At 36.4% G+C, this 16,982-nt stretch overlaps 1 protein-coding gene across 1 annotated transcript; it reads left to right on the top strand.

Moving 5' to 3' along the window:
- Positions 1-1,704: 1,704 nt before the first annotated feature.
- On the top strand, positions 1,705-16,832 carry tmem110l (transmembrane protein 110, like). The gene is made up of 8 exons (XM_082168561.1): positions 1,705-2,120; positions 7,480-7,528; positions 7,624-7,719; positions 7,801-7,922; positions 9,093-9,205; positions 11,967-12,050; positions 13,335-13,463; positions 15,297-16,832. Exons 1-8 carry the CDS (start codon positions 1,976-1,978, stop codon positions 15,396-15,398), a joined length of 840 nt encoding a protein of 279 aa, XP_082024687.1. The 5' UTR covers positions 1,705-1,975; the 3' UTR covers positions 15,399-16,832.
- The last annotated feature ends 150 nt before the right edge of the window (positions 16,833-16,982 follow it).

Here is a 16,982-nt window from a genome sequence, read left to right as displayed (position 1 = left end):
CTGCAGCTCCCCAGAGCTCACTTCAGCCCTGAGTACCTAAGTGTGCCACACAAGCACACTGTCTGTTCTGTCATGGCCATGAGTACCATCTCTGAGTTCCCAATGTTGCCTGCTTGTACTGCCATGGCCAGGAATGCAGTCTCCAAGTTCCCTGTGTTCCCTGCCTGTATTGCAATGGCCAGGAGTACCATCCCTGAGTTTTGTGAGTTCCCTATGGCCATGAAGGCTGTCTCTGAGTTCACCCTTGAGTGGTCTTCAGCTACACCATGGCCTTCAGTTTTTCCTTCCTGCTCCAGCTCGGTTTTCTGCTCTGTCGGCTCTGCCTTGGCCTCCTGATTCCCTGTGGTCTTCTGATCCGCCATGGTACCCGTTTCTGCCGAATCCATCTTGGTCTCCATCTCCGCAGGCTTCACCATGGAAGGCGAAAAACAGTATGCAAAAGAGTATGTCCAGTATTCATGAAACAGTTGGCAAAAAGTAACCAGATGACTTACTACTTCTGTCGAGATTCTGAGGTGCAGCTGATGAACACTTTACTATCCCATGAGGCCATGAAGCGACACAACTGGCTCTGGTACGTCACATGACAATGACAACATGTATGTCCAGATTTCTTTCATACTACACATTCATACTATATATAGAACATTCTTTTTTTAACAGTCACAAAGTGATTATTTAAAACAAGAGAGTATGCGATTTCAGACACGGCAAAAGACTATGAACCTGATGATGAAATAATCAAAATAAAATGTTTATGATTTTAACTTCAAAATAAAAGATATGAACTCAGAACATCAAACATAATTTAACAAAATCTACACAGACATGACAACAGCTCCTAAAATGCACATGGTCTTCTACGCCACATTGTAAATAAAGTCAACCTATAGTGAAAAATATGCCACACAACTGATTACACCTTATTGTCCTAAACTGTTTATATGTCCTATGAAACGGTTTAATGTCTTTTAAGTGAAATCTATTTATCTGATTTTGAACCATATATATTTTTTTCTGTTCATTTACATGCTTCAGTTGTACTGCTCATTTGTCATGTTGCATGACTTAATGTCTTTAGAGTTATGGATCAGTGAAGCTGAAACAACCAAGCAGTCCCACCCCATTACACTCCTTTTACTGTGCGTCACGGCTGAGAAGAGGCTTTATAAAAAGAAAAGAAAAAAGGAACATTGAATTTATATACCTGACATGCAGAAAATGTTTTTATGGGAGGTTAGTTAACTTCTGATAAACAACTATTTTCCAGTGTTTCATGAATGGTTTACTCATGAAAATGGATTTTATAAGGTTCAAGAGTTGACCTGAACTGATGCGTCACACAGGTACAGTATGCTAACATACAGTGGATTTGATTAGAACAACTGACTCCCTATTTCCCCCTATTAGGTCCAAAATATATTTCCGTCAATAACTTTTATTTTTAGCTATGGATAAATATACAATATTCATAAGTAGGCTATATGATGAAACTTTGTCAATTCCATTTAAATGCCATTAGAAACATTCATATGACTAATATCAATATTGTCTACAGTCAATCAGTCTCACAATCAATTGTGAAGGCAATTCTAAGAAATGATCTAAAATAAAAGTAACTTGTCCTGATGTATGCATTCACATCAGCACATGTGTGTTAGGGGGACAAAGGGCTCCAGGAAATTTCAGCTGCAGGAGGTGACGTCAGCAGAGCCGCTTTCCCCGTTGTTGACTCAATAACAAAAAAGAAACTGACCTGAGTGAAATGCTTTATCTTATGCCACATCGCTCAACTTCAATACGACTTTAACAGCTCGAGCGGTGCATATGCGATCTTTGTTCATCAGTCTGCTGTGCGAATTTCTTTGTCTTCTGGCTAGTGAAGTTATATGGAAAACCCGTTTAAGTCGAATTCCCGAGGATTTCGGTTCCACAAAGGATCATATGACTCTTGTTCTGGTTTTAAAAAGCAAACATGTTAGTTTTTATGAAGAGCAGAAGAAATATGAGTGATTTGGTGAACCCGGAGTATCAGGGCTGCGTGGACGGATCTCTGATGGACGGATTCAGTGTTTTTATTCAGGGTCTGTTGGCTGTTCTGGCTTTCAGCACTTTAATGTGTAAGTTTTCCGCATTTTAAACTAAACCTCAAATGCGATAATGTTTCCGCGTGATGATGGAGTTTTCTATTGTTTTCTTTAAGAATAATGGTGCAGCGCGTGGCTGTTGGTTGGTTTGTTTACAGTTATGTTGTAGCAATTATATACTGTAGTATTGCGGTACTATGGGGTACAGTGATGTGTGCAGTAGTACTTATAGTAATTCAGACCATTTTTACTGTCTAGTGTAGGCTATATTGTAAAATAAATAACTTCGTTATCATGTGAATGATATTGTAACGTGCAGCGCTATTGATTAAATGTCATGACCTTAAGCACTTGATTTGACTTTTAAAATGACGTTCGTTGATTTGAACAAAACAAAAATATTTGCCAAAAAATTACTGTGCAGAGAAATTTTGGTTTTATAGTTAGTTTAGTTATTCTGGTTAGCTTATGTCTGTGTTATCTTTTTTCTTTTTTTTTTATCTTCATGGTAATCTTTTGATCCATTTACTCTTCTCATTGTGTGCCAATTCAGGGTCTTAAGTGTTTAATCCTCGAGCAATAAAGAAACGTCATGACATTTAATCAATTTGCAAATGCACGTTACAATATCATTCAGCGACCCAAATAAACAAAATATTGACAGCATACACAACCATCTAACATAAACTTGGGATGTATGAAATGTATTTTATTCTAAGTAGCCTATCTTAATACTATATTTCAGTTATTTTCTCATAGCCTGCATCATTTTCAACATGACTCATGTTCCTTTAAAATGAAGAACATGAGTCATGGAATTTAAGATTTAACCTATAATCTGTGTTGTCAGGATGATGGTGACCAGCATCTAATATTACAGTCACCTGGCAACAAATTGTATTTGTAGCTCAAACAATAATTGAAAACGTGCAAATATTTTAATGAATTTAATATAGTTAATGAAGACTTGAAAAAGTATAAATATTTAATTTAAAAAGTAGATTTATATCTATTGAATCTTTAATATCTATTATATCTATAAAATATTATCTATTAATCACAAACTACTGGAAAAGTCATGGAAATTATTTGGTAAAAAACATTGTGGGAACATTATTTCATAAAATGTAGTTTCTAGTGCATCTAGTAGTCCAACAGAAATAATTGCCTAGACTTTGTCACTCATGAATAAAAACTTTCATTTAGTATGAATAAAAACTGACATTCAATGAGAAAATATGCGGGGCAGGAGTTGATCTTATCAACTGGGAATTGATTGGATCATGAACAAACCAGAGTTTGCTGGTTTGCTGGTAAAGAGCTGTTTGATTATTGATTGATATTATCCAATAGTTAAGAGACATCAGCAGAAAAGGAGGAAGATTAGGCCGAAGTTGTTACAACCTTTTCTTTTTTCTTGAAATAACATTCACCAATCATTCATTCAAAATAAGACCAGAAACGTGAATAAAAGGTGTGTTCACATTAGAGAAATTGTGTGGCCAAAAAAAAGGAAAAGGATCTGTTGTTAATTGACAATAGTTTAGCCAATCACAGCTTACACAGATGACACTTTCAAACCAATCAGCTTTCTATTTCAGCTTGAACCTGTTGTGAAATCTGTGTGAGGAAATATTTCACACATCATTCCCGATGTACTCGAGCATTCGCCAAACAACATTAAATGAATGCACATTAAAAAGAAAGCAGCATTTCACTTTCCACACACAAACAAAAATCTGTTCTTCTGAGGTACAAGCTTTATTCAAAGATAAGATTCCTCAGCTGTGTGATAGCACATGATAACAGCACTCACTCCTGTAGCTCATGTGATGGCCCCAAACTCATATTTTTTCCATTTCAGCTGGAGGGCCCGAGTCATGTGACCTGCCTTGCTAATTTGAACCCTAAGGTCCAGTTCAGAGTTGTTTCTTTCCCAATGTTTAACTTTGTCATGTGCTCGTGCAGTCCAAAGATACAGTATAGTGTTTTCTTGGTTAATAGATGGTAATTGTGGGCTAAGCTGCTATACTAATCAGTGAATGCGGTGGTTGTAAACAAAGCCTTTTTGCTAAGAATGTTATTTACAAAGGTGTTAATTTGTGGTGATGCTGTAAGATGTGAATAAAACCTTAAAGGAACACTCCACCGTTTTTTGAAATAGGGCTTATTCACCTTCTTTCCCACATTTAGATAGGTGGGCAAATGCATTTTTGTCTCAGTGCATGCATTGTTTTAGTTTGACAGGGTCGGTGCTAGCTTAGTTTAGCATAATGAATGGAATCCTTTGTTGCCAGCTAGCATGTCCTGAGTAAAAGTGATAAAAAACAAACAAAAAAACCACCTAATTACTTCCTGTGGCCTGCGTATTCACAACGAGTACAAATAGCGATGCAGATTAACACTAGGCGATTTCCTAGGCAGATATTGACCTTGGGACTATATTAGGGGGAAGCACAGGCGAAGCACTGCTACTTGGGCGCAGAGATATCACGCAACACATGAAATATGAATATGTGGTATAATATGTGAATGTGAATACAGTTATAATATGGGTCGATCTATACATGTCATGTTTAAAATAATCACTTACTCTGTGGACAGTTGTCCATTTGGTCCATTCAGCATGGGGCTTTTTTTCCAGTTCACTTTATCACACCGGGAAAAAAAATAGAGTAAAAGTTACTGCAGGATGGATCAACGCCGTGAAATCCTCGGTAGCTGTGACACAACTCATCTCATCGCACGCTCATCTTGATCTGACGCGCTGAGCCTGGTCATCGATGGCAGAAACTTGTCCCACTCGCCACAGCACAGACACTCTATTTCAGTCGGGATACCACCAGTTCGTGTTGGCTCTCATCCTCACGTCCTCAGGCTGTTGAGCGATCGCAACCTCCTCCTGTCGTTCTATTTCCAAAGCACACATCTCATCTTCTGAAAACTCAGGTATGGTTCTGGCTCTGGCTTTTGACTATCTGAGAAGTCACCCTCTTTGTCTCTCACAAAATTAGCCATGTTCATTGCCATTCATGTACTGTAGGAAAAATAGCCAGCTACTATTCACGCTGGTGTGTTGACGGAAGTCGTGGGATTTCATGTGTTGTGTGATATCTCTGCGCCCAAGTAGCAGTGCTTCGCCTGTGCTTCCCCCTAATATAGTCCCAAGTCAAAATCTGCCTAGGAAATCGCCTAGTGTTAATCTGCATCGCTATTTGTACTTGTTGTGAATACGCAGGCCACAAGAAGTAATTAGGTGGGGTTTTTTGTGTTTTTTTATCACTTTTACTCAGGACATGCTAGCTGGCAACAAAGGATTCCATTCATTATGCTAAGCTAAGCTAGCGCCGACCCTGTCAAACTAAAACAATGCATGCACTGAGACAAAAATGCATTTGCCCACCTATCTAAATGTGGGAAAGAAGGTGAATAAGCCCTATTTCAAAAAACGGTGGAGTGTTCCTTTAAACTTTAGCATGTAACTTGTCCCGCATTTGTAGTATGGACATTAATGATATTCAATGCGGCTTGTTGAGGAGATTTTTACCTGCTGGATGATAAAAGAAGGGAAATTTACAGTGTATTCAGAGACCAAAATGTAATAAGGATGTGCTCTGCTCTTTTGACTTAGACCACCTAGCAACATACTAAATACCATAGTGGTGGTGAGTTTGGTATCGTTCACATTTTCGTAAGAGGATGTAAAAAAATGACGTTTTCTGATTATACTTCCCAAAAGCAGTTTGTTTGTTTTGTGGTCATGCACTGAATAACCCCAAAAACAGGGTAAATTACCTTTCTAGAGTTACACATTACAATGAATCTGTGCTGTTCTTGTTTATTATTAAACTTTTTGCTGTGTACAGAGAAAAATACCCTGATCATGAGTTATTATCACGGGACTGATTTGCATTCATTTGTTTATTGAATAGCGAAGTTAAGTTTTATTTGTGTTTTCAGGAAAGGCGAAGAGAAAACATAAAACAAAGGGAGAATTTGTGACATTTGTACTTTTTCAACTCTTGGCCTGTGCTTATGTGTTTGTGCTTGTGTTTTTACTGTATGCACTTCCTCTTTGTTATTCTGGGCACTTCCTTCTTGTCTTCTTTTCTTTTTTTTTCTTTTTTTGGCTGCTTATCTTTGCTGACGTCATCGCTGTTAGTTTCCTCAGACATTCAGTAATCATCCTGCTTCTGTTTGGCTGTTGATTACAGACTAACCGTTTGCATATGTGAAAACATCCCTTAGATATGTCGTTCAGCTTCGGGTGTGTATAGCTTTGTGGGCTGGTTTGAGACTGAGTTTGTGTTAAACACAATTATCCTCTCCCTTGAAAGTCATTTAATGACTAATTTTGTGTCTTTTTAGTTCAATTTCTTTGATTCGTGTGTTGGCATAATGTGTGCTAGACTATTACAAAGGCAGTGATGGAGTTAGTCTCAACAGAACTTTATCCTGAGTTCACCCAAGTGTTGGCATTTCCATTTTTGATATTCAACATATGTGACCCAGGACCACAAAACCTTATGGGTACATTTTACATTTACATTAAAATTGAGATTTATACATCATCTGAACGCTGAATAAATAAGCTTTCCATTGATGTATGGTTTGTTAGGATAGGACAATATTTGGCAGAGATACAATTTGAAAATCTGGAATCTGAGGGTGCAAAAAAATCTAAATATTGAGAAAATCGCCTTAAAAGTTGTCCATTTATGTTCGCGATTGTGCTGCATTCACTCACAAAAATATATATTTTTATATATTTAAGGTAGGAAATGTACAAAATATCGTCATGGATCATGATCTTTACTTAATATCCTAATGATTTTTGGCATAAAAGAAAAATCGACCATTTTGACCCATATAATGTATTGTTGGCTATTGCCACAAATAGACCCGTGCGACTTATGACTGGATTTGTGATCCAGGGTCACATATATATTCAAATGAGCACAATTGAATCATGTGACACTGAAGACTGGAGCAATGATGCTGAAAATTCAGCTTTGATCACAGGAATCAATTACATTTTAAAATATATTCACATAGAAAACAGTTCAAATTGTAGTAATATTTCACAATATTACTGTTTGACTGCATGCAGCCTTTGGTGAGCATAAGAGACTTCTTTCAAAAACATCCATGTTAGTTTCACTCTAAATATGGTTTAATATAGCATGATAACTTAAATCCATACATTAAATCCAGATAAAGTCACAAACATGTGAATATCATTGCATCATCAGTAATTGTACCATTCAAACGTTTGCGGTTGGTAATATTTTTTTAAGTTATCATGCTATATTAAACCATATTTAGAGTGAAACTCACATGGATGTTTATAACTTAAACATTATTCATGCTAACAATATCTTTGTCTTCACAGTGAAGAGGTTTCGTGAACCTGTTGGAATTAGAAGACCTTGGAGGATCTGGTAATTAATATTAAACAATAGTAAAGAATTATGATATTATGATAATATAATAGCACAAAACAGAGCACACTCTCATTCTTTCGTTTTGCCTGCAGGATCTTTGATACGTCTAAGCAAGCCATTGGTGCTCTTTTCATGCATTTTGCCAACATATTCCTGTCCACACTCACCAATGAAGATCCCTGCTCTCTGTGAGTCGGTTACTTGTTTGTCAAGTTTTATTGCTTTAGCCTGCAATTACACTAACCGTATTACCCTTTTCTGTTTTACAGGTATCTATTGAACTTCCTGTTGGATGCCACGTTGGGAATGCTGGTGATCTGGGTGGGGGTGAAGGTTGTTTCCAAGATAGTGGAACATAAACACCTAACACTGCTAATGTTCGGAGAATACGGTGAGCTACATTAATTGAAGCTAGTCGTACACTTAAAAAAAAAGAAAGTTATTTACTGATATCTATGGTTCCATTCCCCTTTCGATTGCACAAGAGGGTCTTTATAGCGGAAAAAGGTCCTTCAAAATGTCCTTCACCCTAGAAAAAAATGGCTCTTTAAAGAACTGTTTGCTTAAATGTTCTTTGGGAAATCAATTGCTGCAGAAAAACAAAAAACAAAAATATTTGTAACCTTTATTTTTTGAGTGTTTTGGTTGAACTGAAGTTTAAATGGGTCTTTTTAAAGTTCAAGTCCGCTGTCATCATGACCAGAAAACATAAACCTCATGTCATGTCACCACCAGAGGGCGCTGTATGTTATATTTTTCAAATGTGTTTGGGTAGTTTCCCCACACTTGCTTTTTTCCCTCTCTGGGATTTCCTTGGTAAAAAGAAAATTTTAGACACACACACACACACACACACACACACACACACACACACACTCACATGCACATTCTGTGCACATGCACGTAAAGCAGATGGAATACGCCCATCGTTTCACATGATTTTGGCCAAACAATTGTTCATGAATGCTTTTCTGCTTAGGTCAGCTTTTGAATCCCTGTTTTGACACTTTGCCATTGTAAATTGACCAGTACTTTTGGAAGCCGACCACTTAAAAGGGCTTACAGGCTAAAATAAATACTACGTGAATAAAAACACCAACATTGTTACATTCATTAATGTTAAATAAAATTATTTCACAAAATGTCTTTTTACACATGGAAGAAAAGGAGTGCCTTATAAATAATATTAATTTAATTAAAAGCATCAATATATCAATATATCTATCTTTCAATTAATAATAATCATTATAATTTGTCAATAATTAAATGTATATATAGCATATATAGCCTTATTAATATGCAGCTTGCGATCTACTACATTTACATGTTTTTTTTTTACATCCCTGTGTTCTCATATATTCATTTCATACGTGCTATGTTGTTCTTTTATGTCTTGATATTTTTTTCTTTTATTGTTATTTGATGTCTTTTGTTTGATGTGCTTTTGCTATTGATGCCTTAGCAACTACATAGCAATGTTGTTCATTTTTGCATAGACAAGTACTTTAGAAAATGTAAATAAATCATAATTCACTTCTGAATGTCTCTTTCATTGTTTTAGGTGATCCTCCTCGGGTAGCGGCCTGGTTGTCTCAGTGCTCGGTGTATTTACTCATCGTTGTCCTGGAGAAAAGTGTGGTCACTCTGGTGCTGCTCGTTCCCGGGTGGACCAATGTAAGATAAACATTCACACACTCAAAGTTTCTGTTATTGTTACACAGACTTACCCCATGGGCATCATTTCCCTCTACAGTATTTAGTAATACCAGGATGGACAGAACTAAAATCTGTTTTTGTTTTATTTTGAAATATATACACTGAACAAAATTATAAACGCAACACTTTTGTTTTTGCCCCCATTTTTCATGAGCTGAACGCAAAGATCTAAGACTTTTTCTATATACACAAAAGGCCAATTTCTCTCAAATATTGTTAGATATATTGTCTCTCAAATCTGTATAAATCTGTGTTAGTGAGCACTTCTCCTTTGCCGAGATAATCCATCCACCTCACAGGTGTGGCATATCAAGATGCTGATTAGACAGTATGATTATTGCACAGGTGTGCCTTAGGCTGGCCACAATAAAAGCCCACTCTAACATGTGCAGTTTTATCACACAATGCCACAGATGTCGCAAGTTTTGAGGGAGCGTGCAATTGGCATGCTGACTGCAGGAATGTCCACCAGAGCTGTTGCCCGTGAATTGAATGTTCATTTCTCTACCATGAGCTGTCTAGCACAGTATATAATACTGGTCAAAAGTTTGGAAACATTGCTATTTTTATGTTTTTGAAAATGCTCATCAAGCTTACATTTATTTGATCAAAATACAGAAAAAAACTGTAATATTGTGAAATATTATTACAATTTAAAATAATGGTTTTCTATTTGAATATAAAATATGGAAACATTGTATGGAAACAAACAAAGTTTGGAAACATTACTATTTTTTATGTTTTTGAAAGAAGTCTTATGCTCATCAAGGCTGCATTTATTTGATCAAAAATACAGAAAAAACTGTAATATTGTGAAATATTATTACAATTTAAAATAATAGTTTTCTATTTGAATATACTTTAAAATAAAATTTATTTTTGTAATGCAAAGCTTAATTTTTAGCATCATTAATCCAGTCTTCAGTGTCATATGATCCTTCAGAAAACATTCTAATATGCTGATTTATTATCAGTGTTGGAAACTGTTGTCCTGCTTAATATTTTTTGGGAATTTGGAATTTGATGTATTTCCAACATTGATAATAAATCAGAATATTAGAATGATTTCTTAAGGATCATGTGACACTGAAGACTGGATTAATGATGCTGAACATTCAGCTTTGCATTACAAAAATAAATTTTATTTTAAAGTATATTCAAATAGAAAACTATTATTTTAAATTGTAATAATATTTCACAATATTACTGTTTTTTCTGTATTTTTGATCAAATAAATGCAGCCTTGATGAGCATAAGACTTCTTTCAAAAACATAAAAAATAGTAATGTTTCCAAACTACATTTCTTGATACATTTGACGAACAGAAATGGTATGGATATATTCCTGTCTAATGCAATGACATTCGTAAGCATGACTTAAGTGCCAAATATTATGTGACCATCGAATGTTTCAGTGCTTGTGCTTTTCCTGCTAAGACAGAACACGAGGTCAAACACCCTGCAATAAAACAATAAAACTCACAAATCTGAAGAGGAGATCTCAAAGAAAGAGCATAGGCCTTGCCCAAACTTCTCTCCTCGCGTATCTATGCATACCCCTCTTCCCACTCCGTCACCTTTCGCCCTGACTCAGGTCACTGAAAGTTCACGAAGAATGTCTACATACCACATATTATGCGTCTTGTGACACTATTGTTTTATCCCTTTCATGTTTGGTATCATTTTAAATGTCTCAGTGGCCCAATGAAGGGAGCATCATCTGGGACCTTTTGTTAACTGTCTGTCACTGACTTAGAATGCTGTATAAACGTGACTATGAAAATTAAAATATTTTGTGCGAGCATGCATATAGTCGCTGACTTAATGGAAATAGTTAACCCTGCACCCTCTGACTAAGATAAGAACTGGTGAGTTTGTGTCCGTGAGAGCCGTCCCGGCTGGTTTGAGACTCTAATGCGACATCGGGTCCCTAGTGAACGAATAATTGAAAGTATTGGATTCCCAGAATATTCAAATATCTAAATGAATACATAACTAAAATTGATGATTAGTTCCTAATTAGAAACACAGTCTAAGTTTAATAATCTTTTGAAATCAGAGTCAGATTAAGCACAGAGCTAGAATCAAATTGATACTAAACTTTAACAAATTAAGTAGACTTTTCAGAAATGCAAGTAAAATACCTACACGCCGAATACCTTTACCCGTGCCATTGGATTCTGTCATTGGGCTTATGGGTGGACCTTGCACGTGTGTGAAAAAATAAGTCATTAAGATACAGTCCCATCTGCATCTTTTGTTCCTTCTCTTTGTTTATGAATGAAAGCAAATAGACAAATTACATACTGTTTTGAAGTCCTAGTGTGGAAGGGTGAAATGAGTACAGTGTGAAAATCAATCAGTCCTTAAGAAATAATTCTAATAAGCTGATTTATTATGTTGGAAACACATCAAATTTCAGAATTTATTGATGAATAAAAAGATTTAAAAAGAACAGCATTTATTTAAAATAGAAATCTTTTGTAACAATATACACTCCCGTTCAATGAATAGATAATCTGTGTTCTATTTCCTCTATAGAATTGTTTTAATTTCAGTGAAAATGTATTTACTTGCTTCCTTAATACATGCAACTTCAGACTTTTATAAATTATAAATATAAATTGTATATATATAAACCAGATTTCATATTATTATTATTTATTAGATGGATTTGCATGTTTCTAAGTGCTGACCACTGGTGTTTGTGTGTGTTGTAGCTGGAGGAGGTGGTGCTGGACTACATCCCAAACCCACAGCTGGAGTTAGCCATCGTCATGCTGATCGTGCCTTTCATTGTGAATGTGAGTCATTCAAGAATAATGTATGACATCTGTCTATCCATCCTTCCATCCACCCATCCAGCCACTTATCCATCCATCCATTCATCCACCCATTCATCCACTTATCCATCCATCCACTTATCCATCCATCCATCCATCCATCCATCCATCCATCCATCCATCCATCCACTTATCCACTTATCCACCCATCCATTCATCCACCCACCCACCCACCCATCCATTCATCCACCCATCCATTCATCCACCCACACACCCATCCATTCATCCACCCACACATCCATTCATCCACCCTCACATCCATCCATCCATCCACCAGTCCATCCATCCACCCATCCATTCATCCACCCACCCACCCACCCACCCATCCATTCATCCACCCACCCACCCACCCACCCACCCACCCACCAATCCACCCACCAATCCACCCATCCACCCACCCATCCACCCACACATCCATTCATCCATCCACCCACACATCCATCCATCCATCCATCCATCCACCAGTCCATCCATCCACCAGTCCATCCACCCATCCATTCATCCACCCACACATCCATCCACCAGTCCATCCATCCATCCATCCATCCATCCATCCATCCACCCATCCATCCATCCATCCACCCACCAGTCCATCCATCCACCCACCCACACACCCATCCATTCATCCACCCACACACACATCCATCCACCCATTCATCCACTTATCCATCCATCCATCCATCAGTCCATCCATCCATCCATTCATCCACCCATCCATCCATCCACCAGTCCATCCATCCACCCACCCATCCATTCATCCACCCACACATCCATCCATCCACCCATTCATCCACTTATCCATCCATCCATCCACCAATCTATCCACCCATCCATTCATCCACTTATCCATCCATCCACTTATCCATCCACCCATCCATCCATCCACCAATCTATCCACCCATCCATTCATCCACTTATCCATCCACTTATCCATCCATCCACCCACCCATCCATCCATTCACCTTTTCATCCACTTATCCACTCATCCGTCATCCACCCATTCATCCACTTATCCATCCATCCATCCACCCATCCATCCATCCATCCACCCATCCATCCACTCATCCATCCTCCCACACATCCATCCATCTATCCACCCATTCATCCACTTATCCACTCATCCATCCATCCATCTATCCACCCACCCATCCATCTATCCATCCACCCCTCAATCCATCCAGTCATCCATCCCTCCCTCCCTCCCTATATATTTCTTTATATAATATATTGCAACTTGTGTTTCAGTCTATAATGTTCTGGTTGGTGGACAGTTTAACAATGCGGAAATATAAGAAGATGACATCTCTGGAAAGCTCACATGACTGTCCAAAGCAAGTAGAGGTGTTGCCACATGAAAGCAATGATGAAGCTGAGGTGAGAATATTCATATGACGTCTCAATAAATGCACATAAAAAAATGGGTCTCATTCACTAATAATTGCGTGGATACTTCATATTTATAAGCACAGGAGAATGTTCACAATGGCATGCTGTAAAAATAAAAGTTGAATTTACTCATTTTATTGAAGCTGAAAATGTTTTTAATATGACAGATTCAACCTGGATACTGTACATTACATTACACCAATTAAAGTTGTTTTTAATGGTAAGACTAAGATCAGGTATAAATAGTTCTTTAAGGTAACAAATGCACATTGTCAGCCCCTCACGGGCGACTGCCACTTAAACTAAAACAAAACAAAACAACAACATTAATTTAATTTAATTGAAAAAGCTGTCATAATATCATCACTCATGTGCAGTTTTTATGCTGGGTTTAGCAATCAGTATGGAGATCCAGGAAAAAATGAGTCAGTAACAATTCCTCATGACCTTGTTCCCCATATCTGTCCCTTTGGACATTTCATCCAAGTTAAGTTTAATTCAGTGGTTCTCAGCTGGTCTGTCTTTGGTCTGTTTTTATTGGGTTGCATAAAACAGGAAAAAACAAAGATAAATGCCAGTAATAAAATGCAACCATCCATATAACACAATACATTGATTTACCTACTTTTAAAAGGGAGGAGAGTCACATCTTAGGTTATTGACCTGAAAGAGCATGCGTTCAATCAAACTCCTATGGTATTTTTGTGCAAATTCATCATGGATTGGTAAAAACTGTCCAAAATTAGACAATGACAAATTTGGAACATGCACTTATCCTCAAAAATCATAAAAAAAAAAAAAAAAAATACACAAAAGGAAACATGAGCACATTAAATACAGATTAAAAATTATTAAATAAAATAATAAATAAAAAAATATTGTTTTCTGCATTGAAATATGTTCTGTGGAGATCATGAAACCATCAAAATTCAACATACATTTTCCAATTCAGCCTATTTTAGAATAATAATTTAGCATATTGCAGTTTTATGGTAATATTAGTCAATCAAAATGTTTTATTTTACAGATATTATTGTTTTTGTTTTTACAATAAACCATTTTGGTTATTGTGTTGGTCACCACTTGATGTCCAATATAAAAGCAAAACAATTTGAGAACCATTGGACTAATTTTTGTTTGTTTGGTTTCTTGTATTAGTTTGGCTTTATTCTTGCATTCAATCTAAAATGAAGTCGCTCAGCTGAAATGAATGTTTTGTTTCTGGGGCTGTATATGAATAGTTTGATTGTGTGTTGTATTCTTCTTCTTGAATGATGGGATTGTGCTATATGAATGTGATTACAGGACAACTTTTTTTTCTTTTTTTCGCCGTTTGACCAAAGACCTTTCCAAAGGCCGCTAGCCTCTAGGGTCAAATTATCTCCATTTGTTGAGCAATATGGGGTCTTTCCAATCTTTTACTTTGTTTTTCTCCTCTCATCTTTTCTTTTTTTTTCTCATCCCTTTTTCCCTCACTCCTCCAGTACTGGTAGAGTGCCAGCTGTCCACAAATCATTCATTTGTTCAGCGATAGCAGTGACATTTGGAACATGTTTCCATAAGCTCATGCTATAGAGAATGGATCTGTGGAAATCTGTGGAAAAGTATGTTTGATGAGTCCCAATATGAACGAGAATGTATAAAACTGGTCTACTGTCAATCTTCTGCTGTATTCTTCCATCTGTGCTTATGGTTTTATAGTCAGTAGATTTATGCTAGACCTATAAAATGATCCAACTCACATGAACGGGAAAACAATCATTTGTAAGATCTGGCCAGGCTGTTCAGTTGACCTTAAACTGTTTTTATATGTTTGTGTAGGTGCTGCTAAAGGAAGATGAAGATGATAAAACATTATGTTCTGAAGAGGAAGAACACAACTCAACAGAAGAAGCATTAATACGAGTCTGTATGGAAGTTTAAAAAACACAAAGTATAAATGTAATATACCCTATATCTCTGTTACCAAACCTAGAGAGCTGCCTTGGTGTTTACTACCTACCTTCTAAGGCAACTTCCTAACTGAAACGGAACTCAAGTGATTGATTTGGAACCTTCTAATAGGTAGAAACTCCACAATAGAACTTTTCACGTGAAGTACACTGGAGACTGGACTCAAATGATTCCAATAAAGTGTGGCGTTAGCATGGTGCTAAGCTAGCAACACAACACTCAATACTTGACACAAGACTAAGTATGAAAATTCATGGCAAATTCTCCATTTTTAGTTGGATTGAACTTTTATATTGATTGACTACTTGAATTAAATGTATTTATTGTCAACATTTCATTACATCATTTTGTATGCTAGCAAATTCTGGAACAGCCTTCTTGTTGAGAGAGTCCCTTAAGAGCTTTTCATAAGAAGTACACTTAGAAGAGGAGTATTACAATTGATCCCAATAGAATGTGACATTAGCATGTTGCTAAGCTAACAACACAAAAAAGGAAAAAATTCCTTTAGTTTTAGTTAGATTTAACTTTTAAATTGGTATTGAATGGAATATAAGTATATATATTGTCAACATTTCTCTCAGATCATTTGCCATCTTAAACATTAATTAAAAAAAATAAAGGAAGTCTTTGTTTTGGGCGTGTATCTATGATACCTTAACCCAGCAAATACATGGTATGGTTCCCAATTGGTTAAGATAATTAATAGCATATGAGTTATTAAAGGGTAACATTATCCTCCCTCCACGTCCTCCATTAGAGTTCACACTTCTAAGTTAATTAAAAGTAGAGAAGAGGAGGTCTAGTGTTTCTTCTGATTACAGACATTCAGACTTTTAATTTGAAGTCGAAACAGCTCATGTCAGTACCTGTGATGAACATCTCACTGTAAGCACACCTCAACCACTTTCCAGATCTGTACACACATGCTAGAATATTTCAAGTCTTATTGAGACCCATAAGAAAAAAAGTTGTCTTAAAACCATTTGTAAATAAGTGAAAGACCAGGCGATCTTTGTGTTTTAACCCTGTAAAGTTTAAACAATGTACAGTATTCATTTTTTTTAAATTGTGTTTTTGTACTTTTACGCATGCAACATCATGCATTAGTTCTGATTATCAATTTTGTACAAAATAATGATGTACAGACTAGTAACTGTACATTTTCAGCTGTTAAATTATATTGATTCTTCAAAATATTTGCAATGTCAATATGCACATGCAGTCAAGTCTTTTATTACGAGCTTGAAACTAAGTTGTGAAATGCTAAAAAATACTGCTTGTAATAAAAAAAGAAATCTAGTACAAAATTTCTAGCAGATGGATGTCACTTGAAGTAGATTAATGGGGTTTTTTTTAAGGAAGATTTGTGTGTTTTTTTATGTAGCCTACTAACTGTTTAATTTTAAAAAATAAGGCACTTAATGCTATTATTTTTTGCTTAATTTGACCTGTGGGGTCAGTGATTGGTAATTTTGAGGTTTGCACACATCTTTTTTGTATTGTGTGTGGATGCATTTGCAAATTTTTTCGTTATCAGTAAGTTAGAGTCAC

This window comes from Leuciscus leuciscus, assembly GCF_965113295.1.
Source record: "Leuciscus leuciscus genome assembly, chromosome: 4".
Taxonomy (NCBI): Eukaryota; Metazoa; Chordata; class Actinopteri; order Cypriniformes; family Leuciscidae; genus Leuciscus; species Leuciscus leuciscus.
Note: the sequence above shows the minus strand (reverse complement) of the source record. Positions and strands in the feature narration are given on the sequence as shown.